The sequence below is a fragment of the Elephantulus edwardii genome, unplaced genomic scaffold, assembly GCF_000299155.1.
Source record: "Elephantulus edwardii isolate Elephantulus edwardi_28Jun2011 unplaced genomic scaffold, EleEdw1.0 scaffold00045, whole genome shotgun sequence".
NCBI lineage: Eukaryota > Metazoa > Chordata > Mammalia > Macroscelidea > Macroscelididae > Elephantulus > Elephantulus edwardii.
The window spans coordinates 2,822,408-2,849,718 of NW_006399795.1; the positions used below are offsets into that span (position 1 = coordinate 2,822,408).

At 41.5% G+C, this 27,311-nt stretch overlaps 1 protein-coding gene across 1 annotated transcript in view; it reads right to left on the minus strand.

The window, feature by feature from the left end:
- PEX14 (peroxisomal biogenesis factor 14) overlaps window positions 1-27,311 on the minus strand; it is a 227,786-nt gene that overhangs the window by 128,446 nt on the left and 72,029 nt on the right. The window contains exon 3 of the mRNA XM_006885762.1: window positions 1,478-1,562. Within this exon, the coding sequence (XP_006885824.1) occupies window positions 1,478-1,562 (85 nt within the window). The remainder of the gene's footprint in view (window positions 1-1,477; window positions 1,563-27,311) is intronic.

The window sequence follows — 27,311 nt, forward strand, 5'->3', positions numbered from 1 at the left end:
CAAACACCAGAGACATTTGTCTCTAAATTGCTCTAAATACCTTCTGCAAATGAAATTCTAGCCCAGCTGCGTTTGAGAGAAAATGAGGAATAACTGGTCATTGTCGGTGGAAGAGAAGATCAGGCAGTTATAATATTGCACAATATACTGGGGCTAAGGATCTCTCGGCAACCATAGATTTTGTCTCAGGTTACCCCGGGTAATCAGCACAGCTTTTAGGCTCAGCTTTCCCCAGCTTCAATGCTTTGATGAGAGAGCTGAAATCCCTAAGCTTTTATGATTAATTACTCCCCATAGGTACACATATTTCAAGGAAAAACTCTTTTATGGCATGATGCTTGCCGAGTGGAGAGGCTGGCCAACGCACTCCAAATTTTAATAATCTCCTAATGACTAGGGGGGCCGGGGGGGAGCGGGCATGGTACCGCCAGCAGGCGCACTGCGCCCCTCACCAACTCTGTCACAGGGCCCAGCCTGGAGGCCACACTATCATTGCCTGTAAGCAGCTGCCTTGGATGAAATGTTTGGACTGACTCTCATCACCAAACTGGCGTAAGATGCTGCCCTGAAACTGAATGGGAGAATCACCTCTGTCCTGAGCAGGCCTAGGAGACATCATCTGCTAAACCAGTCATGGGCATCCTGGAGCCCGATATTCAGAACTCAGAATTCAAAAACTCATAGTCCAAGTCCTTAAAGAAAAAGTTTTGTTTGAGGAAAAGGAAAACTCAATTTTCCTCCCCTTCATGACTGTTCAAGCAAACACCTAGATTTCTAGTAAATTAAATGTTCCAAGAATGAAAAATCTAGTTTCCTTGTTTGTTTTGCTCTATTTTTTTCCCTTTATGTTTGCAAAGAAGGGGGGGGGGGGGGGGGGGGATTCTAACAGAGCCAGAATAGATTCTGTCTGCTTTGAACAATATTGAATTTGTCGGGACCCATTTTATCCCTGCTTACAGAAATACCATAAAACCAGTAATTTACCACTCAATCTGTAAATCAGACTGACCCCGAGTTTGACCTTAACCTGACCTTGTTTAGTCATCTAGTTTCCCTCTTCCTTCATCTCCTCCTTCCTCACTCTCCACCGCTGACTGCCTAAACTAAAAGCAGTCATTCTATGGTCATTAACGGGGTGAGGACAAGAAAGAAGGAATCCTCCACACTTTTCTCCAATGAGCCTCTTTTTCTATTAAAGGCTGCCTTTGCCAGGATGTTCTGAGCTAACACCTTGGCTTTATTGTATTTGGGGCTCAATTATCTGAACCTTAAGATCTCTCTGTTCCACTGTAAAGAAAGGACTCTGCATTCCCTGTTGGGGCGGGGGTGCTCTCCTCACCCTCCTCCCAGGCCCACACAAGTGCACGGCTATCAGATATCTCTGATGCACTTAGTACCTATTTCCACACTATGGTTTCCATCTGCTTGACCCAACCTTTTCTGCGGACTGTTCTGTATGGCTGTGGGGAACCTGTACCTTTCTTCTTGAGGAATGCTCTCCTGGTTGCAAGTGGGCTCTGGCGGACCCGGGAATTCTGTAGAAACTTCACTGCTGTGGCAATCTAGTAGAAGAGAGAAAACAGAAGAAAAGTAAACGTCAATAGTCTAGATGTCAAAATTAAAAATCTTACCAATTTATGTCAAGTCCACCAAGAGAAAGCAGACCACTGTGGTCAAATTTATAACCAGTTCTTTCTTAAAGTTAAAATCGACCTAAATGAAAGACTATGTTTTCTTATTGTCACTAGCTTCTCATACTATCTGGGTCTATCAAACCTCTAGTTTCTAAGACTTGCAGTAATGGTTTCTTAGGAAGCTCTAGTGGCCTAATGGTAAGAAGCTGCACTGCAGTCCCAAAGTCACACTGTTCTAATCCAGTAGTTGCTCTACAGGAGGAGGACGGTCAATCTCCTCTCCTGCAATTTACTGCCTCTGAAAACCCAGTGGAGGGTCAGGTATGGGTCCACTCCAACTCAGTGGCAAACAACAACAGTTCTCCCTAATTCAAGGCAATTCTTCACAGCTCCCCACAGATAACCCTCCTTGCTCTACCCCCCCCCCCAGTAATTTGCTCATCATTATCACTTGTCCCTATCCTGTGCTCTCTTTCTGGAAGAATGCCTTCATCCTCTATGTAGATATTACACAAAGACACTATAATACCAACAAGGTCTTTTGATAACTTCTTCTAATGTCTCAAAGCCTTCCCAAAATAAGCCCATCATTTCTGATCTCCTATTCCCTTAAATTCTTCAATACTTGTAAGTGTGCACCATATTGAAGACATAATTATTCTGTCTTCTAGTATTCAGGCTGCCTCCCCAGCTACATCACAAGCATGTGAAGGAAAGAGTCCATGCTCCTCCGCAGAGCCTGGCCAAGTGCTGCGAAAACCCCAGATGGAAGGGATTAAATGTAAGACAACATGCTCCACAATTCACATGGTCACATCAGGCTAAATGGAGCTAAATTTGGAAGCTTTTACAAAGGACAGAGTTTGGAGATTCATAACTAAAAGGTGACTGGTTAAATACCTATCTACCTACCCAAGGTAAAAAATATCTATTCTTTCATGAAATCGTCATCTCTTCACAAATCAGGCAAGTAGGGAACAGAAGGAAAGCTGTCGAGGGTTCTCGCCTCCACATCACTCAGCACACATAAAGCACGTGTTTACACGGCTGCTGGTCTGCTCTCCATCCCAGCCTTGAAAGACACAAGAGGGGACACACCAGCCTGCCCGACAGAGAAAGGGAGCCATTCAACTCATCAAAACCAAAAGACTAACATGGTCTCATGTTACAGGTAAAGTCAACAGGCCCTGACGTTCACTTAGAAATTGATGAAAGAAAGAATTTTTAATGAGTCAAACAGAAGAAAGTTTTCTACCATCCTTCAAACTAAGAGTAGCAGTTGGGCATTGATTCAAACAAAAAGCACTGTGACTATAAATGAAATACAAGTTACAAATCATCTCTTTCCCATATTTTATATGAATTTAACTCTGAGACCAGACAGGCTTGTCTAGTAATAAAAGACAAGGATAAACCAGGGTGGGGGTTAAAGCCAGGGCAACTCCCTTATTTCTCCAATAATCACTCTGAACCAAGACATTCTCCCTAAAGGATGAACTCAGATTCCCAGGACTTTTCAAATTTGAACCTGTCAGCAATACCACATACTAGCGGTTCCTGAGAGCCAAGCCTAGCCCTCTAAATTCGTTATAATATTAACCACCACTATGAGCTGCAGTGATAACCAACCAATTCTGACCTATGGAAAAACACAAGAAAAACTGATACTTGAGATTCTAGAACCCCACACATGACAGATTCACTCTCCTTAGTCCCTTAACCAGATCTCCTCAGGTTGGATCAAAAGCAAGACAATTCTAACATATACAGAAAACGGATCCATTTTAATGAAGAGATGAGAAAGGGGGAAGGAGGAGGAAAGAAAGAAGAGATACAAAAATAAAGAGAAGGAGAAAAACAGGAGGGAAGAAGACTGTAGGGCAAGAAAAGAAGAGAAATAACAAGGAGGGGAAAGAATACAGAAAGAGAAGCAGAAAAGGAGGGAAATAAAAGGAAGACAGGCCGGTGCTCTGGAAAGAGAGTAGGCCTTTGTGGAATCATTGGCCCCACAGGTCAACGCCAATCTGTGTGGCTCAGATGGCTTGGAGATAATTGTTCTTCACCTGGAGGAAAAATGTGCCTTCAATACACAAGAAAATTACAGTATTTGTATCATGCAGCAGTCTGTGCACGCTCTGCTATGTGTACCAGGTGTCAAAGGAAATGTGGATGGACAGGTCCTCAAGCAGTAGATGCTAATAGCATGGTTCCTATCATTTACCCATAGAAACATAAACCTTGTCTTCATCCTTCCAAAATTTTCCACAGCATAAAAAGAAAACAGAATCCCACCACTAAAACGCACAGGTTTCACCTTGCTTTTTTAATACAGTCCTTGGTATATGCATTTCTGGTCAGAGAGCAAAGTTCTGATGGGTTTAATGGTGCACTCAATGCAGTGCTTGGCGCATTCCATCAATTTTTTTTTTAAAAATTGCATCTCTTATTTCTTTAAATACATTAATCAGCCTAGTGTAGGCAAAACGGATCCATCGGACAATGCAATAAACATGAATTATCATCTATCCAACACGCATAATGGCTTAAAAATACATAATAGCAGGTGTAGTTTAAATGATTAGTTATTACACCTGTGGTGGGTCTGATTCAATTGGGAAAAATCATCTTTAATAGGTTAAAAGGTTTAGATCACCATGCTTTCCTTAAAGTGGCTGTAGAGAGGGAATGATGGAGTGCTCTGTCATTAGTAATTCATTTAAGAAAAACGTGGGGGATATAGCAAAGAACAGCATAAACGAGCGAATCCAATTTAAACATCAGGTAAAGTAGAAAACACCTTTTAAAAAAGCAAGATAAATGAATTTGGAAAGGAGATGAAATTGACATATTTATTTTAACGGGAATTTGACAAAGTCCCGGCACACTTCAAACTTGCAAAAATATGAACAATTTCTTTTTAAAGTTTCCATTCACTAATTTCAAGTCATATAAAATGATACTGCCAAACACCTACATAAAGTATATTTGGGGCTTGTTTATGCGCCTCTTGATCTTTGTCGGAAAATGCAGGCGACAGGCAAATCACATATTTAACAGCATCGATATCACTACGCCAGATGCAAAAATATAAAGCACCCAAACTAATAGCCTCAACATAATGTGCTGAATAAGAAAGATACCCAGGTAAGAAGCTACATGGAGTGTGAACACACGAAAGCTCTCTCCTCCATCCACTAATTACTTCTTCAGCTACTCTTCACTCTTCTCCCCCCTCCTCCTCACAAGGATCAGGTACCATAAGAGAGATTGTAAAGGCCTGTCCGTCCAACTGAGAGTTTTGTAAGTCCCATGACTCATACACAGCAGGCTAAAGACGTCCCCAAACTCTTTTCCCATAATGCAACGATCCTAACATCTAAACAACTGACGGGGCACTCGCTCTGCGTCTTTCATTTGCCTGCTGTTGGACACTTTTCATTAACTTCATGAAGCAATTCAACTGCCTCTTTCCTCTGTTGAGGCCCAACACACACAACACGCTTTTGTTGGATTAAATGATGGGGTGCCTGCAGCCTGTCCTGTATTATCGTTTGATTTTCTAATTAGAAGATGAACGTGACTATTCATGGGTTATATTTGTGCCCAACTAAATTACATAAATTCAGGCCAAATCTTCCGCCTCAATGTCAAAGATGTAAAACGGAGACAGGAACTTTACTGCGCATGTTGTGGAAGTACAGCAAACCAGAGAAAAGTCTGGCACAAAGCACCTGATACCATTGTGTAAGGCACTTGCTATATGGATGGCTTCCTTTCCCCATGTCTTGCACTGGTAGAGTTCTTAAAGGGTGCATTTGAATTACCAGACTATGATTAACTCAGAAGACATGAAGAGCAAAATGTCTCACCCCTACTACTAGACACACACACACAGTCGAAGCAAAGCAAAGTAAAACAACCTGGCCAACCTTCACAACTTTAGGAAAATGTGATCATGTCCACTATCATTTAAAGTGGAGATGCAGAGGAAAGGAGTCAATTCTTCTTATATCGGTTATCCTCTAACAATGGTTGCACTGGAGTGACTGGCGAGCAGGTCAGTGAAAAGGGGAGGCTCTAGGCTGAAAAACACCATTGATCCAAGACGATTGGCCAGTTGAGAGAGATCTGTGTTTGAGAGAGCAGGATTTGTAACTGTATAAATCAATAGAACACAGCATACTCAGGGGTTATCTACTATGAACTATGTGCTGTTAAATGCATTGTGTAGGATAAGTAATCCCTGGTGAGAAGACAGTCCTCATAGCAGAGAGGCCTCCTATGTGTTTAAAACTCTCCCACAAAAGACCTGCCCATTGTCATCTTCCGAGTGCACACTGGCTCTTCTGCGTGAGGGGGATGAGCTGCCGAATAACGAACCTGGGGTTGGAGGGAGCCTCAGTACTCTGCACCTGGCATGTAAACCTGATGCATTGTCTCCAGTGACACTTACTTGGAATGCCACCAATTCCAGCACTCCTGTGTACCACATACACATCTATCTCCAAAAATGTGAGCATTCATTAGCCATTGTAAAATATTAAAAGTATTCAAAAATTAATGGCACTGCCAACCAAAGCCAGGTCCTTTTTAACCTGAGAGGCCACAACTACAGGGCCTAAGGAAATGACCACAAGACCAGCCTGAAGCCTCATCCCAGCATAGTCTGGCTTGAAAGATTAAAGTCCTGCTCGGAAGATTAAGTTGCCTATAAAAGGTTCCTCTACTCCTACTCTCGAGACCCAGAATCCTGTTAACAAGCGTTAGACCAAAACCAACGTTGAGTTTTAACAAGGAGTGGCTCTAAAAGCCAGGCACTACCGAGAAGGAGAAAACCCTCTTCAAACAGAAATGCTGCATTTTAGTAAGAAATCAGTGCTCTGTCAGGAGTTCCGTGACAAATATGGTCATCGGTGGCACAAGGAAATAGTTGCAAAGCAGCTGTTAATCAGAGGAACACATCGGAGAACGCTGATGCCAGCACTCGTGAAAAAATGCAACGGGCTAATTATGAAGCTATATATCTCACTAAAGAGGCCGTGTTCCTTGCAACTCCAAGCAGAGCGCTCTCAGATTCAGGGTCCTAGGACAACATAATTCTGATTTTCCCCATCTGGACACCACTGTAACCTACCATTCACAATCCTGGGCTCTCCACTCTCTTTCTCAGTGCTACATGCTGTTTTTCTAGCCAGGGAACAGGCTGGAGAGGGAAGCAAACAGGGAACAAGCAGCCAGCCACATTCCAAGGTGCTGCAAAAAAGCATCCAAAAGGTGACAAAGTGGAAATCTGAGCAAAAGGAAAATTGCTAACAAGCCAAAGAAAAGACAGCAGAGGAATCACTATTCTAAATGTAGCCGGAGAGCAGAGAGGGTGAATGAATAAGCCAAACAAAACCAAAAAAATTGAAATGGCTGTTTGAAATCTCAAAGGATGACTGGCACAGAGAGAGAGCTGCTCTCCGAGTGTGAAATGCAACTCGGGGAAGCCAGGTAAGAGGGGAAAGTTAATATGCAGAGGAAGGCTCGGTCAGCCAAAATTCAATACAACACTCCACAAGGACAAGGAGGAAGAAGGCTCCCCAAACCGGCCTAGGCGAGGGGGAGGGGCTCCACGGAGCACTCGGAGCAAAACCACTGGAATGGCAAGAGGAGAATAACCTTGAGGTGGACACGGCTCTCCCTCGCCGCAGCCTAGCGCAGAGCCAAAGTGCCCCCTAGCCGGAGCTGGCGGAGGCGCAGGCCACGGGCGGCCGCTCCGCGAACGCACACAGCCCAAATTAAGTGTTTTCACTCAGGGAAAATGAAATGTTTTGCAAGATGAAACAGAATGAAAATTGAGGTTTTAGGTAATTACTAGTTGGCATTTACATATCACGGGCTGGTTCAACACCTATTCATTTTCCTCTTTTATTTTCAATTTTTTAAAATTGCTCATTAAAAATGAACAGATGACAGTGACAGGGTTTGGGTGGTAGGGTGGTTTTTTTTATTATTATTATTTCCTTCACTTCTTTCCCCTTCTCGGGGGTTACAAAAATCAAGAAGCACTTTTAGCCCATTTATCTACCACTAACATGCACACAATGGTATGTTTCATTTACATTCCTGGGGGGTGGAAAGAGAGGAGTTAACAAAAGTCAGGAAGTTCAAAAATGAAGACTGGGAGTTGCACTTGAGGCTGCCTCCTGCGCCGGGTGAAGGCTGGCACTCCAAGGGTTAAAGGAAAGAGACTCTCTCTCAACTTGGAATTTCCTGGTTTTTGTCATTGTGTCCTTCCCATTGTTGATTTGGGTTACAACTCTCCACTAATTAAGCTTGTGGGCCCTAATTTCCTTTGTTTTACTTTCCTTTTGTTTTTCACATTAAAGAAATAAAAATGCTTCTAGTGGGAAGTGCACAAGAAGTCTGCTTGCAAGAACATCACATATTTTAAGATCTATTGTGTAAATCTGTATTTAGGGCATTCTAAACCAGGCATTATTGACCCTCATCTCTCTTAAAACACATTGATATATGCAGTAAAAGCCTTTTATGAAAAGTGTCAACTTCATATGAGCAAAAACTACCTTTCAGAGTGAAATATCTCTACCATTTAATTTTTTCCCCTTAGTCCTAGTTAAAAATATCGCATGAATGGCTTGCCAGGATGTCACTGTTTTGTTAGTTTATTAAAGTAGTACATGAAATAAAAAGCATCTGGAACCAATACATACTCTTTACTATCAAGTGACAGTGATTTTAGGGACATACAGGGGACTTTGGCCAGTTTTTCACACCCAGCCTACCACTGTGGGTGCCAGCTTCCAGCTGGTGGGAACTGGTGCCGCTGAGCAGAAAAAAGCCTTGGAAAAGGAGTGCCTGGTCTGACCGCCACAGAAAGAGCCAGAGAGTACACAGTTGCTCTGGAAGAACTGAAAACCCTGCTTCTGGGTTACGTAGATCAAAGTTCCTTTTTAGGAAAGGTTGAGAAGGAAAGGATTTTCTTCTTTGGGAAGAAAGGCACATTTAAATGCCTTGTCCCCATGCATCCCCACCTGAATTTAGATAGCAACCCCTCTAATTTTTGATGCAACCAACAAAGCAGTTACCCAAAGAGGGGAGAAAAAAAGGATGACATTTGCCTTTTCCTTGGCTTTGAAATCCAACTGGCAGCAAACTGTTTGAAGTCCTGTTTAGAGAAGAAACTGTAATAGCCTCCATACTGAAAAGAGGAGGAAAATGCCATTATACACGGATCACAGTAGCAGTGACCTCAGCGGAGAAGGCAAACGAGCTGGCTGCAAGTCTGAGGTTCGGCCAGCATGCCAGGAGCAGAAATGAAAGGTTTATGTGCCATAGACAAGTGGCAAGAGTCGGGTGCTCGGTCCCCGGAGGTACTAAGAAAAGGCAACGAGCTTGGTTTCCTAACATGATGCCTTTCAGCAGCTCCAGGACTATATGCCTTCTTCCAGTTTCTCTTGGTTGTATATTTCCAATTTTTTTTTTTTTTTTCATTCCCCCACACTGTTAAAGAGAAAGCAAAGAGCACCCAGGCTTCGTGTTGTAAAATTAATGAAGGTGTCAAGCTGTTGAGTTGAATCACTCCAAAGGAATGTAATGACTCAGTGTCCAAGAGGCTCCCAGAGGAGAACTGTGAGCTCACATAGTGACAGTGGCTGGTGACTCCAACACTAAAAATATATAGCATACGGTCCCCAGGACCTGTCTAATGATACCACAGCCTCCATCATGGGTTGAATGTTTTTTTATTAATTAATTAATTACTTTTTCATTTCAATGAACATCTACAAAGATTTTGGAATTCCATTCATTCATTGTTGCACCCTTCTCCCCGCCCCCCCCCCCCCCCCCCCCCCCCCCCCCGCCTTTGCTATTTCTCTTCAACTCTCAGTGGATGAAACACTACTTCAGTTTCCACATCTCCTGACATCCAGACTACATGGAGATTGGTGAAGCTCTCTCTTATCATCCACTCCTGAGGATTAGGAAGGGACAACGAATCGTTGCGCCGTGGACGGTGACTACTCCAAGCCTCAAGTTATTGCTGAGGGTTAGTCACCAGGACTTAGCACCATCTCCTCAGAGTGCAGGAAGATGGGCTCCTGAATTCCAAGGAAAATAAACTCTGAACCATGAAATTCTGTCTACCTTCACCTCACATTCAAAACATGTCAGGACTCACTAAATAGCCATCCTAACTAGAAAGTCCATATTCTGTAACATTAAAAAATATATATTTCAATACAAAAAGAGAACCAGTCAGACTCTAAACTAGTTTAAATACAAAAGACAGAAAAGAAAAAAATTTGAAATTATAAATATGAGTAGCAAAAGACAACCTTTGATATACTAGGAGGCAAAAGGTAGTAAATAATTAAGATTTGCTAATAGAAGAGGGTAAGAATCTTTGTCTTCTTGATGTTGAACTTCAATCCATATTGAAGACTATAGTCTTTGACCTTTTGCAACAAGCACTTCAGGTCCTCCTCAGTTTCAGCAAGCAGGGTTGTGTCATCTGCATAACGCAGATTGTTAATAGATGTTCCACCAATCCTGATACTACACTCCTCCTCATAAAGCCCTGCTTCCTGAATGATCTGTTCTGCATACAGATTGAAAAGTTATGGGAAAGGATGCGTCCCTGACACACTCCTTTCCTGATTTTGAACCATGCAGTGTTTCCTTGCTCTGTTCTGAGGACTGCTTCTTGCTCCAAGTATATGTTTCTTATAAGCACAATCAAGTGCTCTGAGATTCCCATTTTCCTCAAGGTTAGCCACAATTTGTTGTGATCTACACAGCACCCTATTAGATGGAGAAGAGATTAAGATTGTTAATAATTACAGCTTGCTCGGATCCACAATTAGCACTCTTAACACCAATACTCAGGAACTCAAAAGACGAACTGCACTGAGAAAATTGGCTGTCATGTACCTCTCCAGAGTGCTGAAGAGCAACGATGTCAGTCTAGATACAAAGGTGCGCCTAATCCAGGCCATGGTCTCCTCATTTACTTGTTATGATTCAGACAGTTGGACAAGGACTAAGGATGACATAAGAATAATAGATGTCTTCGAATTGTGGTACTGGAGAAAACTGCCAAGAAAACAAATAGGCCTGTCTTTTTAACAAAAAAATTTTATTTTATTATTTTGTATGTGTGTACCGTCAAATCAGATCTGACTGGTACAGGAGGAGATTGTCCCTCCTTCTCCAGTAGAGCATCTGGTGGATTTGAACAGCGAGCCTCTGGGATTGCAGTGCAGCTTCTTGCCACTAGGCTACCAGAGCTCCCTAAATAGGTCTGTCTTGGAGAGAGTAAAGCCAAGTGTTTCCTTGGAGGTTAGGATTTTGAAGCTCTGCCTCACTTACTTTGGGCACGTGGCCTGAAGAGATTGGTCCTTGGAGAACGACATCACGTTGGAAGGGTGGATGGACAGCGCAGGAGAGGGAGACCCAGGATGAGATGGATTGGTACAGTAACTGGGGTAATAGGAGATGGTATGTCGGAGTTAGTGAGACCAGCTCAGGGCAGGGAAGGGTTCAGAGCTGCTGTACATAGGGTTTCTATACATTGCAAGCAACTCAATGGCATATAAAAAACAATAGCATATTATGACAGGTTTGGAGGCAGGAGTGGCATCCACTTCCTAAATAACTTCCGGAAACTCTATGAACTTTTATAAATGTTGATAGTTGTAGAGGAGCTTCAAGCCTTTTGTTCATAGCGTCACTCTGAGTTGTACTTGACTCAAAGGCAAACAACAACAAAAGAGGGAGCTCTGGTCGCCTAGTAGCAAGGAATTGCACTGCCAACCCAAAGGAACATTGTTCAAACCCACTACCCTCTGAAAGCTTGCATGAGGGTCAGCTATGGGTTGGTCCCAACTCAATGATACATAGTAACAGTAATAGAAGAAATTGCTGACAACATCAATCTTTTTCTCCATCTATCAGGATGTTGCCTATCAGCCCAGTGGTGATAATTTTTTAACTTCTTGATGTTGAGATGTAAACCATATTTAAGGCATGTGTGTTTGCACATATCTTTAGGAGGAACAGATTCTTGTAGATAGACATCATTCTAGGAAAGGCAGAGGGTCAACAAAAGAGAGGATGGCTCTCAATGAGATGGATTGACAGTGACTATCACAATAGATTTGAGCATGACAGTTTATGAAAATGGTTCAGGACAAGGCAAGGGTCAGATCTGCTGTTCACAGGGTTGCTATGAGTCATAGTCGACTCGATAGCACATCACAACAACACAAAAATAACAGAAGACCATCAAGTTCAAGCTCTTGTTATTATTTTAGATGCTTTCATAAACAAACAAAAAAAAGCCACAGCTGAAAACATAAAAGAAGTTCCAAAAATATCATTCTTAATAGAATAAGTTGATAGATTTCATAATCTTCAAATTGCTATGATCAATTTAAGTCAGCTCTTTTCAAAGAAAGACGTCCTCATTACCAGAAAACAAGTCCCAGAGAGGAGACAGATATGGCTAATATTTGGACAGAATGATCAGTAGAATAAAAAATGGCAACAAGTGGGATGACAGATGTTGGACCTACCTCACAGCCATACAGAATAATTTCTAGGTTTTATTTTCCAAGAAAGGAGTACCTAATATAGATTATACCTTTTTAAATGACTTCAGAAGTAACTTGCGCAGTGGTAGCACAATGGGAGAATTCTTATCTTTCACATGGGAGACAAAGTTCCACTCCCATCCAATACACAGCTATTGCCCAACACTCAGTGGAAGCTTATGTGTTACTATAATGCTCAACAGTTTCAGTAGCACTTCCAGACTAAGCCAGGTCTCGGGAAGAAAGGCCTGGCAATCTACATCAAAAAATCAGTAAAGGAAAGCCCTCTGAACTGCATCTGTCTGATCTACAATCAATCTTGGGTATGGAACAGGCCAGGGCAACATTTTATTCCATTCTGCCTGGGTCATCATGAGTGGTGAGCTGACTCAGCAACAGTAGAACTAATTTATCTGCATCAAGTGTGCAACAAAGTAAGCCAAGATGCTATGCATATGGTGCAGATGATGAAACGGTGATCATTTTTTTAGAGGCACTGAGATAAGAGTTGTGGCACTGATTCTCATATACTTTATCAGATTTGTACCCACACACTATGTTTTTAGCACCAAGACGTAAATTCAAAAGAGAAACTGATTCAAAAGATACTAATTGCCTCCTGATAAACCTCAGAGATTTTCTCAGTTCTACTGGAAAATCCATAGCACAGAGGAAGAATTAAATGCAATCCTCATGGCTTTGAACCACTCAGCAACCTCTGACTAATCAGCACCAACATCCTTTTTATTAACAACCACAACTACCAAGACGAACACACACTTTGAAAAAGAAGTTATTCAGCTAAAGCCTACCAAACATCAGAGCCATCTGAGTCGATAGTCACTGTTTCTTACCTCTGATTGAAGTTGAACACAAAGGTCTTTATGTTACTCGTGGGATGTACTTTGGTCAAATGTATCTTGGTCATATGTTGTTGTCTGGTGCCACTGAGTAGAGTACAACTCACAGTGACCCTGTGAACAACAGCTCTAAACCCCATCCTATGCTATGCCATCCTCATCATCTCTTGCCATGCTCAAGCTCACTGCTGCCATCACTGTGTCAACCCATCTTGATGGTCTTCCCCTCTTTTGATGTCAACTGTTCCTCTGTTGTTGTTGTTGTTATGTGCCATCAAGATGATTATAATCCATAGCAACCCTATGAATGAACAACGTCCTGGTGATGCCAAAAGAGCATGTTATTTATTTATGATTAACACAAAATTTAAGCCGTTCAAATCATTAGGCAAATCAGGCCTACTGAGCATCCTCATCCTCCTCTAAATCAATGGGAACTTATTCTGCCTGAGAGACAGAGAAAAGTGCACTTTGTGTTCTTTGAAGGGTTATAACTTAGTATCTTGCTTGCAATCTCTCCTGATTCTGCACACCTTATTCACAGAAGTGAACTACTCTGAAATGACAAAAATCCTTCCATTTTCCCCATGAAGCAAAAGCTTCTGAAGACATCTCTCATGGTTTTCTGCTCACTGTTAAACACATGGACACACAGAGTTATTAACTTTTACAGGAAAACCAAATAAAATAATGCTGAAGCAAAAACGCAGTGATGTAAGGCTTCAGCTAGCACCATTCATCTGTGGGAATCTGATTAGCGCTCGAGTGGCAGAGCTACCTGGAAAAGTGCTCACAATCAAATAAAAAAACGATACCAAAACATTAACCTGATGGCTAAAAACTCCACATTTGAACAGTTAAAGTAATAAAGGAGCTTTTATTGAGTATTTTTTCTATTTCATTATGCCCCAAATTGACGAGGACTCCCGGATACATTTTCTAGACTTTTGGTTTCTCAAATCAAATGCTCTCTTGGACTTTTTTTTTTTTAACTAAAAGGAAACAGCATTTCTTGTAAATTTGAATGAAAGGATTAAAGCTTTCTCTTACAATATCAATATCAGCCTTGAGTGCAAACACAGATAAACACTGCCACAAACAGAAGCCTTTTTAGGTTCATGTACTTCAATTCGGAACCTGCCCATAAATCAGCAATTTTTCTCCAGGATTTTACCTTCTACAAATATCCTTGTTTTCTTGTTTCTACACGTTCTGCTTGAAGCTGGTAGGGAAGAGAAGCTGGCAGGCAGAAGGAAGAATGGGAAGGGATTGAATGAGTCTCAAGAAGGCTGTGCAGTGAGTCCAAACCTGACACTAACTTGTCAGAGTCCTGACCTCTTCCTTCCATGCTCTGTCTCATATATTTGTTGATGGGATGATGGAAAAAGAATTAACGCCTTTGAGCTGTGGTATTAGAGAAGAGCACTGAACATCCCATGGATGGCCAAGAGAACAAACAGATATGTCTTGGAGAGGGTGCAGCTGGAGTGCTCTTTGGAGGCAAGAATGATGAGGCTTTGCCTCACATCTTAGGGCATGTTGACAGGAGGGGCTATTCCTTGCAGAAGGACATGATGCTGGGAAGGGTGGAGGATCAGCAAAGGAGAGGAAGACCCTCAACCAGGTGGATCGACAAGGTGAATACTGCAAGAACTCTTATGGATCAGGAAGTGTGAGGATAGCACAAGATAAAACAGGGTTCAGATCTTATATTCATAGAGTCGCTATGAGTTGTACTTGACCTGATGGACCTAATAATGACAATAACAACATAAAATAAAGGGTTAAAGAGATGACCCTTGGGATCGTTCCAGTTGGGGTATTTTATAATGTCTACATGTATTCCATGAGGCAACCTGTAACACTTAAGCCAGGAAAATTAGTACAAGAAAGGTCAAGGCCAAGGGTCCTTTTGAAATGGCATGCTCCAATTTCACTGAATTATTGTTGTTTTTGTTGTTGTCACAAAACAATAGAAAGAGGGGAGGAGACATAACAAACAGGAGAGGAAATGACTACTGTCAAAAAAGATGTTACAAATTCCATCTATGTTACACATAGCAAAGCCTTACTCATACTACTTACTACTTATTTTATATCCAACTCTTAACAAGCTTAGTTATCTGATGTCCAAATTGATTACAGAAGATTAAAAACTGCAAATGATAAAGGACGAATGAGCCAGCTAACACAGAAATACTTCTACAACAAAGCAATAACAAGAAAAGTCTAATAGCAAATGTCAAGAGAGAAACCATCAATGAAAAGCAAACAAAAATTCAAAATGCTTATTAGTTTGGGGTCCTTTTGCATAGGTATTGTCATTCATAATAGGGGCAAATAATATAAGATCTATATTTCAACAGGCTTTGAAAACAGAGCCATAACTTACAGCACAATATAAAATACACATTTGAAATGATGATACTGAGTAATCAGGATTAAATTATATTCCAGGGTTAAATTGTACTCCAGACCCTCTGCTTAATAATGCAAGAAAGTATATAATCCAGTTTATATAATTCCCAGGCAAAATTTTTTAAATGTTTTGCTTATTTTGTTCTCATATAGATCCTGATGGTCTATCCACAATGACTCATATAGAAGGAGTTTTCTGAGTAAACTGAAAAAAGAACAGTTTCTTATTCATGTTAAATTAGAGAGTGACTGATGTTGTTATGTGTGGTTGAGTCGCCTGCGACTCATAGTGACCTTATTTCAAGCAGCTCTGAAGCCTGCGTTGTCCTGAGCCAGTCTCACTGATTCTGACACACCTACTCCCAAAGTAGGAAGCACTAAATTAAACCGTGACTAGTTACTGAGCTTTCACTGGGTGCTTACAGTACATCAGGAGCATACAGAATCAAACTGAATGCGCAAAGATGCTGCTCTGGCTACTAAAATCCAAGCCAAGAGGTCAGAAGAATCTCAGGACATCCAGCCCCATGCATGATCTAGGCCTCCCCTCTTTAACAACTCTGACAACAGTGACCTTCAGCTTGAAAGCTTGTGACCAACAGTTCACTCTCTCAAGAGAATATCAACTCCTTTTCAGAAGCCCTGCTTCGAACTGGGCTGAAACCTACTTTCCTGAAGTCTCTATTCATTGATCCTAACTCTCGGCAGGAAAACAATACTTTTTCCTTTTTTTTAAAACAAACAAACAAACAACACAACTTTTGAAAACAGGTTTGAAAAATGCAGGCTTCTGTCATTTGGTAATGCTTTCTCTAAAAGCATTTCAGTTGTTTTGCTTATTAACTAAATGTGGATACTGGTTCCACTGCCTAACGGTTTTGTGAATTCTGCTCTTAGGCTTAGTAAGAGGAGCCTTGCCCTTTCTAGGAGAGCCAAGGCTACACCTGTAATGTCAGAATGCATTAGCAATAATAAAGGCCACAGTAATGCAAGAGACTACTTCATGCACACGTCATTCCAGAATGGCTAAATTCAATCAAATATGGCAGTGCTTCCTACAATGGGGCCAGCGCGTGTGACGTGGGCCCACTTACTGGAAGCTGCTGGAAACAGAAAGTGAACACTCTGCTTTGCGATTGTAATGGACGGGGTTTTACCAGCCCATAAGTGGCTTGGCATCCTTCTTTCCTAGGAATTACCTAGCAATTCAATCTGAAGACTATAAATGAAACTTCAGAAGGTTATAAGTACATAAAGAGAAGGCTATGAGGGGACAGCATACTCATAAGCTCACCTTACATATATATAAATATATATGATTCTTATGGGGGGGGAGTAAACTCCTATAAAATGGTAACCAAGAATCAAAGCTGAAGATGAGTCTTAATTCTTACTCAGTCATCAACTTCTTCAGTAACTTTCAGAGTTACTTACCCTTCCTGTTTCTGCTTCCTCATCTGTAAAATGGAACTAATATTGCTTAAAGACTCACCAAAGAATCCTAAGGAATAATTACTTGGCATTTATATAACACTTTTCATCTTCAAAGTAGGGTTACTAGACCATAAAACAGAGTAGATGTGGTCTGGTACAAAAAAACTTTTTAAAAACTAAAATGAAGCACACAAGCAAATTCAGAGAAGCAAAGCAGGCTGACATCAGCTCTGAGCAGCCAAATCTCTCTGTCTGCATTGGACACCCACTTTCTGCCTTAATCTGTATTTGCATGTGGAGACAACATTTTATTAGGAGCAATGGGAGGAGGTGGGAAGAAATGAGAGAGGAGAAAGAGCAGAGAGGAGAAAGAGCAGGCCGAGAAAAGACATAAAAGGAAAGGTAAATGTGAAGAGATAGCAAGAAGAAAAAAGGTAAAGGAAAGGCCAATCTTACCCACCAGAAGAAAAAACAAATCAGGACAAGAGCTAAAAGAGGAAACACAAAGAGAAAAGAAAAAGGAACTTCATTAAGTGAATGAAAAAAACCTCAAAAACCTTATCCACTTTTCAAAGAAAAAAAAAGGTTAAAAGGTAACTTTAAAAAAAAAAGGGACAAAGAACAAACAGAAGGATAGAAAAAAATGAAAGCTTTCAAGAGTATGTCTGGAAACCAGAAAGCTAGAAAAGAAATCATTAGCAAGTCCATAGTGCGTCTACAGTGATACAGCGTGGATCAATTCATTTAACGCTGCCCTGTACATTTACAGAAAAGTATCTCTGATATAATAAAGGCTCATAAACACGCAGAAATTGGGTTAGACCCGTTTCGAATTCCTGCCAAACAATGGTTCAGAAAAATGAAGCTCTATTTTAATTAGCTGGATTCACGAGTGATTTGATAACAGCAGATGCTGTCTGGATGCTTTCAGCTTGATGGGCTCCACATACATGAACTTAGAGTGGTTTTGATGCAATTAGGTATTTCTTTCTGTTCCAACACGCCAGGCACCAGAACCGGAGCCTATGTGTAGCCCCTACATGTCACTATATTTATCAGCATGTTACTATTTCAAAGAATAAAGAGGAGAAAAGCAACTACAAAAATAAATAGAACAGCCGTTCTTAAAAGTCACTGGTAGGCAGTAGAGAGCCCTCTCACAATTAAGTCTTCTTTCCTTCGGGAAAGAAAAGTTGGGTCTCTGAGTAAAAGCCATGAAGGGCAGAGCCTGCACAGAAATCTCTAATGCCAAAGTGAAACACAGACAGCACACTTCTAATTCTGCAATTCTAGTCCAGTGTTACAGCAAAGGATTAGTGCACCTAATGCACAACCTGACCTGGAACTAAGTGGCCTTCAAAATGTCTTTGTAATCAGGCATCCTATTATAGGCCAGATCACTGTTCCCAGAGACAGGAGCGAGGTGCAGGATCACAACCCTTAAAGTCCAAGCATTCTCACCAGGTGCTTTCAAGCTGGGCACCTTGCTGCCCCCTCTCTCCCTTTCAAGCACTCTCTCTTTCCAGAGAGTATTCTGTTTGCTTTCCCCAAAGCACTCTCTGCCCTTTCTGCTCTGACCACTTAGTGCAACACCAGCCAGATGCAGGGAGCTGCTAAAGGACCTGCACACAGCAAGAGTAGCTTCCAGCCCTGGACGAGGCTAATAGGAGGCTCTGATCGGTTAATTATCTCTCAGTTTGTCACGGCTGGGCTATGTGAGGGACAAGATGAAGGGGGTGCGGGGGTGCAGCTCTCTACTTGTGTGATGTGTTACTCCTCCTGAAATTCAGAATCAGACTTTCATCACTCCCTGCTGGATGGCATGCAATACAGTGGGTGGAGGAGAGAGAAGCAAGAATGGCCGTATTCATTCTGAGAGAAGGAAGGCACCTGAACCTCATCATAAGCACACAGGAAGAAACACACACACCCTCACTTTCTCTCCAAGAGGACAAATCGGACATAATGACCTTCACACCATCTCCCCTTCGTTGGAGCTAACAAGCTGAGCATTGTAAATCAAGGATGAAATCCCTGTGCCAGGAAAGTGAAGGGGAAGCATTTATTCTGCAAAGAGCCCAAAGATGCTTCTGGATTCTGAATCAGCATTTCAGGGCAAGGGTTTGGAAGGCAGGAAGCTCACTGCCGGCAACTGAAGAGGGGAAAGAAACCATATATACATACATATATATTATATTATATATAGGAGGCCTTCTTCTTCAAAAGTTATTTATTTCACAAAACCACTCTGCTAAATAGAGGTTTCAATCTAATTGGAATGGCAATCTGCATATATTGTAAATGCACCAAATGACAGTCTCTGAGACTTTTGTTCTAACCCACAGTTTATGGGTTCACTGGTGGTAGATTTCCCGACATATGGTCAAACAAGAATGTTAATAAAAGAGAAGAGAGATTCACGTTTCCTATAGATATACATGTAGATATCTCTGTGTGTGTGTGTGTGTGTGTGTGTGTGTATTTCAGCCTCCTTCCCATTCCCAAAGCAGAAGTAGAGGATCTAGGGTTTGAAACAGAACAACTCTCATAATCTCCTTAAGGAAACAAAGCTAATATAGCAAGAAGAAGGCTCTTCCCTGCCCCAGCTCTGCCTTCAGCCCTGGATAATTGCAAAGTTTCTGGGGTTTCTGCAGCGCTCCTCTCATACCTTATTCATCTAACCCTTACTTCTCCCCACTCTTATCTACATCACAAAAATGGCCATGGTCCCTTAACAGAGATACAAATAGCCGCTGATCTCAATAAATGTGTTTGACAAAAATTCAGAAGGTCCCTCAAAAAAGATAAAAGGGGGTGAGGGAAGAATGCACCCAGAACAAAGGGTCAACCTACAAATAGCTGAGGAAATGAGAAAGAAAAAAGAGAGTCAGGATTTCCTATAAAAGATTATAATATTGGAGGGGGGGAAGTCTGTAATGTTCTGTTTGTAACTATGGATTCCCATCAGAAAGTGATTTATAGTGAAGGAGAGAACATTGTTCTAGAGTAGTAAGAACAAAGATTCTAGAGCCCCAAATCAGCCCAGGACATATGTTCCTTAGTTATTAAAATTAAGTCTCTGTTGCTTGCTCTCTGTCCCTCTTACTCAGTTGAGAAAGTATGGGAGAGTGTGTGGGTGAGTGTTTGTGTATGTGTGTATAATCTACTCAAATACTGCAACTCAAAGATAATCTTTGCTTCCTTAAAAAACTGAGTGTAATGTTCTAAGTGCACACAACTCTTTCTTCCCCCACACAGTCATAGGGTGTAACCTTCATAAAAAAAAATATCTATATCTATATATATATATGGGAAGGGTAATGCTAAAGTTGGCCTAACTTTAACAACAGATTACCTCATAAAATAACAAAAGCAAAACCAGCAAAGGACAAAATACATAAATGGGAGCAGGGAAAAATGAAAAACCTTTTAAAAGGCTTCATATTAAAAAAAAAAGTGGTACAAACACACAATGGATTACTGTTCAACTAGCTGGAGAGACAAAGTTCGGATGCATGATACAGGATGGAGAGAGCTTGAAGACACTCTGCTGTGTGAAATATGCCAATCACAAAAGGGCAAATATTGTAAGGCTTAATTTATAATAAAAAGACAAGGAAAAAGTAAATTAATAGAGACCAAAGTTTATCAGTTATTACCAGAAGCAGTAGGGAAGACAGGAAGGGGAAATAAGAAACAATGGAAACACTGAACTGATTAAGGGTGGGATTGTACCACAAATTATTGTAACTGTTGTCTCTGAGTTGTACACTTGTAAAAAGTTGAATTGGTAAAAGTTGTGTGTTAGATATAGTTATAATGACTCTCCTATCCCTTCAAAACAGAAAAAGAAAAAAAAGAGTAGCTGCTGAGGTGGTTATTTACATCCAACCAATACCTCGTGGGATTTGGTGCTTTGATTGGAGGTTTAGGATGACTGTATTATGGGACATCCTGGTTAATAACCTAATAACGTGGTTAGTGCTTCTGTTCTACCTCCTAATTCATGCTGTAGTACCTGTTGTCTTAAAAGCTTGAAAGGGGCCATACAAGGCACAATTGGTCTTTATTCACCTAGAACAACAGATGATATAGACAGCCAAGGATAAAGAATGCATGGCTAATTGCCTCTGTCAACAAATAACTCCTCTGCCAAGAGACCAGAAGAACTGGATGATGCCAGCTACCACTGCTGAACATTTTGACCCAAAAGTCCATAGACGAATACTGATCACAAGGCGAAATACAGAACAGAACTTCCAAGTCTCAAAGCCTCTATACTTCTGAAAGCCATGGAGGGTAGACAAGTACCTGAAATAACTGTCCTGACAAAATCTTTAAACCTTAAGCAAAAAATATTCCCAGAAGTCTTAAAAATGAACAACAGCTTAACAAGTAAGAAACATATGTCTTAAGTGTTATATTCCTGTAAAAACTATTCTATGTGGGATCAAGTTGACAGCAGCAACTTGGGAACCTTAGGGGTCGGCGAGTTTAGGCTAATGAGGAAAGAAGTGAAGAGAAGGAGGCTGAGAATGACTGCACAAGTCAAAGAATGTCATCACCGTCATTAAGATGTACACAGAGGAAACTGTACAACTGGTACAGGTTTGGCTGCATATATTCTCAACAACTGCAAACTAAATAAAATTTAAAGACAAAATTCAGATTCAGCTTCTCATTGGGAGAGAGGAATGAATAAATATTAATTTGAAAGGGAATTCTGCCAAAACCCAAACCTCCCAAATCTGGTTCAGCCACATTCTTGCCCACAGCCTGTATTTCTTGGTGCCTCCCTACATTTTTCAAAATGCAGCTGCACAGACCTCTTAAAATTCAGATTTCTAGCACCTATAATTACAGGCCGCTCTGAGCCAAGCTCCTTTAATTAATGAGCCTGACTCCTCTCTCTTCAAAGGAAATCTGCATAAGGGCCGCATCACAAGGGTGAAGTGACCCCCAATCAGTGCTATCTGATAACGATGCCTGATGGTAACCCTGCACTCTGAACCCCAGAACAGAAAGGGAGAAGTCAAACTCTTGTCTCCACTGCCCAGCTCAACACAATGCAATTGGCACAATTCAATTGTACAATTAAGACCATAACACAGTTCGTGGAACTTTGAGAGAGAACAAGAAGGCTTTCTGGGTGTGACTGGCAAAATCCAGAGAGAATGCTTCCAGGGCAAAGGCTGTTCTCTTTCTCCTCTCCTCCTCTGGGGTAAAGTGGGGAGCACAGGCAGGTAGAGGCAGCCACACTCACTGTTCAGAGATAAACAAGCACAAGGCAGCAGCCCTCAGAAAACTGTGGAAAAGAAATGTACACCACAGACCTAGGACTGACATTTACCCCAAAGTGAAAATAAAATTGGCAAAGGATATGTTGATTTAAAATAAACAGGTGGAGAAAGGATAATGAAGTAAGATATTAATCACAAGAGGGGGAGAAAAACCTGAGTGCAACTCAGGACAAACTGACCTCAAAGTCTGTCCCAACTGGTATTTACCTAATCTCAATACTGTCTAAATCAATATTCAATTCCCAATATTAAAAAACTGGTTTTCTTTCTAGAGACTCAGAGTGGCACAGCCAAGTGTTCTTTCTATCTGGAGCACATGCCAGGGTCAGGGCTGCCAGTCCAACTGCAGCGAAGATTAAAAATGACTGGAAACGGTCATAGATACAAAAAACAAGGCTTGGGTCAAATCAAGTGAGGTAACAGATTTATGACCAGTAAAAGATTTCAACAGATTTAGCAATAAAGAAAACAGGTTTTCTTCAGGCATCATCATCTGATAACTTGTTTCTCAAGGGTCCCTCAGGCCCAAAGCAAACCCAGTGGAACAACATTTGCTTTACTAACAATACACCTCTTTCACAGGAAAAGCGGGCAAAAAACCCTTTCAGAACATATATACTCAGTAATCAGGAGTGGCATCCACTTCTTAAACATGCCTCTGAAAATTCTATGAACTTTGGGAAATGACAGTTACTGAAAGGCTTCAGGTCTTTTGTTCATAAAGTCGCTATGAGTCATGCTCGACTTGACAGCAATCAACAACAATCCACTTTCCATGTTTTTTCCAGTTTCTCAACTGTGGTGTGGGCTATAAAATAAGACTGGAGAACTGGTGGACAAAATCAGATGCTATTAAGTTGTGTCCGACCATGGCAAACCCTGGGTGAGTCAGAACAAAACGGTGCTCCACAGGGTTCTCAATGGCTACCTTTTTGGTAAAGAAATCACCAGGTCTTTCTTCTGAGGCACCTTGAGGTGGACTTGAACCTCCAGCCTCTCAGTGAAGAACATTTGCACCATCCAGAAAGTAAGCCAAATAACAGCATTGGCATTTGTAACCAAAAACCCAAGTCATACTCTGAGATCACGGTGACTTTATAGACCAGATCTTCAAAACAGGCTTATGCTGTTGTGAGTATCATTTTGGCCCCGAAAGAGAAAAAACATCAGGTAGGCTAGTTGTGAGAAGCTGCACTGCAATCACAAAGGCACATGGTTCCAGGCCATCAGCTGCTCTGCAGCAGAAGGATGGGCAATCTCCTCTCGTGCCATTAACTGCCTCTAAAAACCCGCCAAAGGGTCAGCTATAGGTCAGTTCTAACTCTATGGTACACAACAACAATTTCCAATGGTTCAAGCTTCAAATCAAAACAAGGCATGATCACCAATCACTGACTACACATTGTCTTGTTTCTCGACATGGTCGCCTAGGATCTTTATGCTCAAACACCCAGAGGCTAACATGGTCCATCACCTCTGTTCTCCCCTTAAACCTCATCTCTAAATCCACCCGCATACAACCTGGGCCCACAAGCCATATCTCCAAGTTCCAGTTCGAGAGAGTACCACAGACTGATTACAAGGAGAAGCCACTTTCTTATTCTGAGATCACAAACAGCCAAAGCTGGGGGAAGGATTTTTTAATTTGGTTTGGTTTCTTAACCAAGACTTTCTCAAAGTTCACTGTTCTTTGAAGTGGAAGTATTTAATTTTTGAACAAAAAATTTGAAGCACAGGACTAGAAAACACAGAACTGGGGACAAAGGGCAGCATGTGCAAAAATAAGAGCTGGGGAGGTAGCTGAGATCAGGAATGTCCAGGGATTCTTGGCACAAGAGTGCACCCCCACCAACCAGGCATTCTCTTTCCAGAATGTCTCAAGGGGAAATCACCCATCGATCCTAGGACACACACGTTCCAGGACCAATCCCTTACCTAAGATCAGCCTCTGCCTCAAATTCCTGCTTGTGCTTTAATGTTTAAATTATTAAATGCATTAATGTATTTACATTATTCAAGTCTTATGTGCATTTTTCTAAGATAATTTATGTATAAGAGTTTGAATGTCCATGACTGTTAATGTCTACAACCCTTCCTGTTCATTATTGATTCTGGAAGAGAAAAAAAAAGCCAGAGTTTTAATGCCTTATTTTTAATGTATTAAGAGTCTGAATAAGTGCATTCTCTTTTTTCTTTTGTAATTTCATAATTTAAGTAGTGCATTTATTAAACTGACACAGTATGAATTGTGGTGAAGCCTGGCACGGCTCCATGCTGCCGGAGCAGCCAGCTGGAGGAGCGCACCCGCCTCTCTGTGACCCAGGCAGCCGTTCGGCTTTCTTGAAGCTTTCTTCCCACCACTCCGAACAGTGGTCGGCAGGCAGCTGGAGCAGGAGGCACGAGCCAAATATAGGCTTCTCTAAGTCGATGTCTTCTTTTTTAGAGTTCTTGCTCAGATTCCACAAACCCTCTCTCCTTGCTAACTGGTTTCTGGAATACTATTAACACGTCTCTTTTTTTTTTTTTTTTTTTTAAGGGGGGCAGTTTTCTGTTAGGAGGACGTCCTCATGTATTTTTGTTCAAGGCAAAATCCAAACACAGCTTGCAATTTACAAGAAGAAATAAACAAGAAGCTTTAATTTAGCAAAAACAATCAAATAAACTACTTCTGGAGAGGGATCTAAAAATCCAGGCAGATAGCTCAAACAGAACTTCAAACTTCTTTCTTCCAGAAAACTTCAGAAAAACTTCTTTCTCTGGAAAGCCAGTTTTCCCAGCAGAAAAATCCTCTTTCAACTACAGGCAGTAGAGCGAGAGTGACACCCAATGGCCTACTGGTTCAACCCCAACTGAGCATTTCCCAATGGCTTTCCCTAAAGATGAGCTCAAAGTCTCCTATGTAAACACGGAAGCTTCATCAAAAATCAGATCTCAACAGCTCATCAGCCACACAACTAATGGATAAATTTCCTACCAACACACAGCACACACAGACACTGAAGCTGCACATATGTGCACTAACCACATGTCAGCACAGTAACTTTCTGGTGGAGGTGACATATCCACATGCAAAAGCAGATGGACAAATGCACATATAATAAATACAGGGATTGGGGAACACTGCACAAGTCAACCTGAAGTGGGAGAAACAATGACAGAAGTTGCTAACTGCTATTTTAGGCTCTGTCATCTCAAGTATATATAAATTTTATATATTTTTTTTATTATTATTGTAATATTTCCCCTTGGTTTTCCTACTTTTTCCCCCTTCTTTTCTTTTTTGGCTACTCATTACCATTCTTTAACTGTTACAATTTATATCAGCATATAATGTTAAATAATTACAGGGAGCGGAGCTCACTCTAGTGAGGATATAAACGCGCTGTGGGAATCTACAGATTTAAACAAATAACACTCACAGCAGGGGGTGAGCGGATGAATTAGCATTAATATCCTGCCTGGGAGATCCCAGTGCACTGGTACTGCTTAAATACAGATCTTTTCTGTAACAGTCAATATGACAGCTCCCGGCAATATGGCCCCTTTTCTTTTTCCCAGTCAATATAGCAGCCAGTGAAAATAGAAACGTCCCTATAGCAATCAATATAGCAGCCAGCTAAAATAAACCCTTCCCTTTTAAGGGCTATATAATAGTCAGCTAAATGGAAGAATTGGCACCCCTGCTGGATAGCTCAGCAGAGGAGCCAAGGAAGGAACAGGCCGTGAGCACTGGATGGTCCTTCTGCTCCTGAAAGAGGCCCTGCCCAGGAAAGGAGAACACAACCAGAGGCAGGGAACAAGAGGAACCTTCAAGGGACAATGGGCAGGCTGCTCCCAATGCCCAGGAGAAAGTGTCCAGGTCAAACGCAGCCATAGCTCACCCACTCCCCTATTGAGGCTTAAGTTAAATGGTCAGAAACCCTAAAATCCTTATTTAAATCAATAGCTGGGACAAGGGAACATCTGTCTCCAGTGGGGAGGAGAGAATCTTGGTTTGCACCCCCTCACTCCATACCCTGCTTCCACCCCAATTCCAGAAAGAAAAGGTATTAACAGCCTGTGGTTTTCTAGCAGTAGGAATAGCAGTTGTGCCAGAATTAGACATTCAACCAAGTGATGAAACAGTATACTATGTTAAATGTTACCCAATATGTATGTGTGCATATGCATGTATATATAACTCATTTTAAAAACTTACAGACATCAACCTATTAAGTATGCACTATGTATCATATTTTCCCCACTCAGAACCCAGAAAATACTCTGCTTCCTCAGAGATGACAGCGGTTTCACTGTAACAGAGTTCAGAGGACAGCGTGCCTTGGAGACTAAAATGCACCAAAAAACCTTAACACAAGAAGGAGGGAAAAAAATCCACAAGAAACATTTGATTTCAAGAGGTTCCTGCGCTGTGAACATACTGTTCTTTTTTATTACAAAGAGCCACTTCTAAAATCAGTGCAGCTGAGTAAAGGGATTGGGCTAATGTGGAAGAGAACCACCACCAGAGCAGCTTTCCCACCACCGCTCCTGGGGTTAGTGTTGGAATTCTGTTATGCGCCACAAAGCACAAGAACAGCAGGGCCCCACCCTGCCTTCATTAAAATTCCACAATCTGTCTGCCATCCTTCGAGTAAATCCACAGAGGGCCCTTGCTTCCCTGACCAGGTGTTTAACACCCAGTGATGCTCATGTCATCAATCAGGTGACTTAGCCAAGTGCCATGGTGTCAGGTAGCAGGGAAAAAGATCTTGTTTGAAATCTCAAGTCCTTAAAAATTTAGATCTCAACACTCTACCTAAGTTGTAAGACAGAGCCCGTGAAATTTCATGTAGGGAACATCTTGGGACAGAAAAGGGTTAACATGTTCCATGCCCTCTGTAATAAACAACTTTAAGATGGACACCAAGCACTCCCAGGTTCTAAGATCCATAATAAAATGGCCCCATGACGAGCCTAGAGCTTTTAATCCTACTGTGGTTGTGACAGTCATTCGAGTGAAGAAAATGGGTATGGTGGGGGGCCCTAGGATGTACCCACTCACTATCATGCAAGATGGAGTATTCT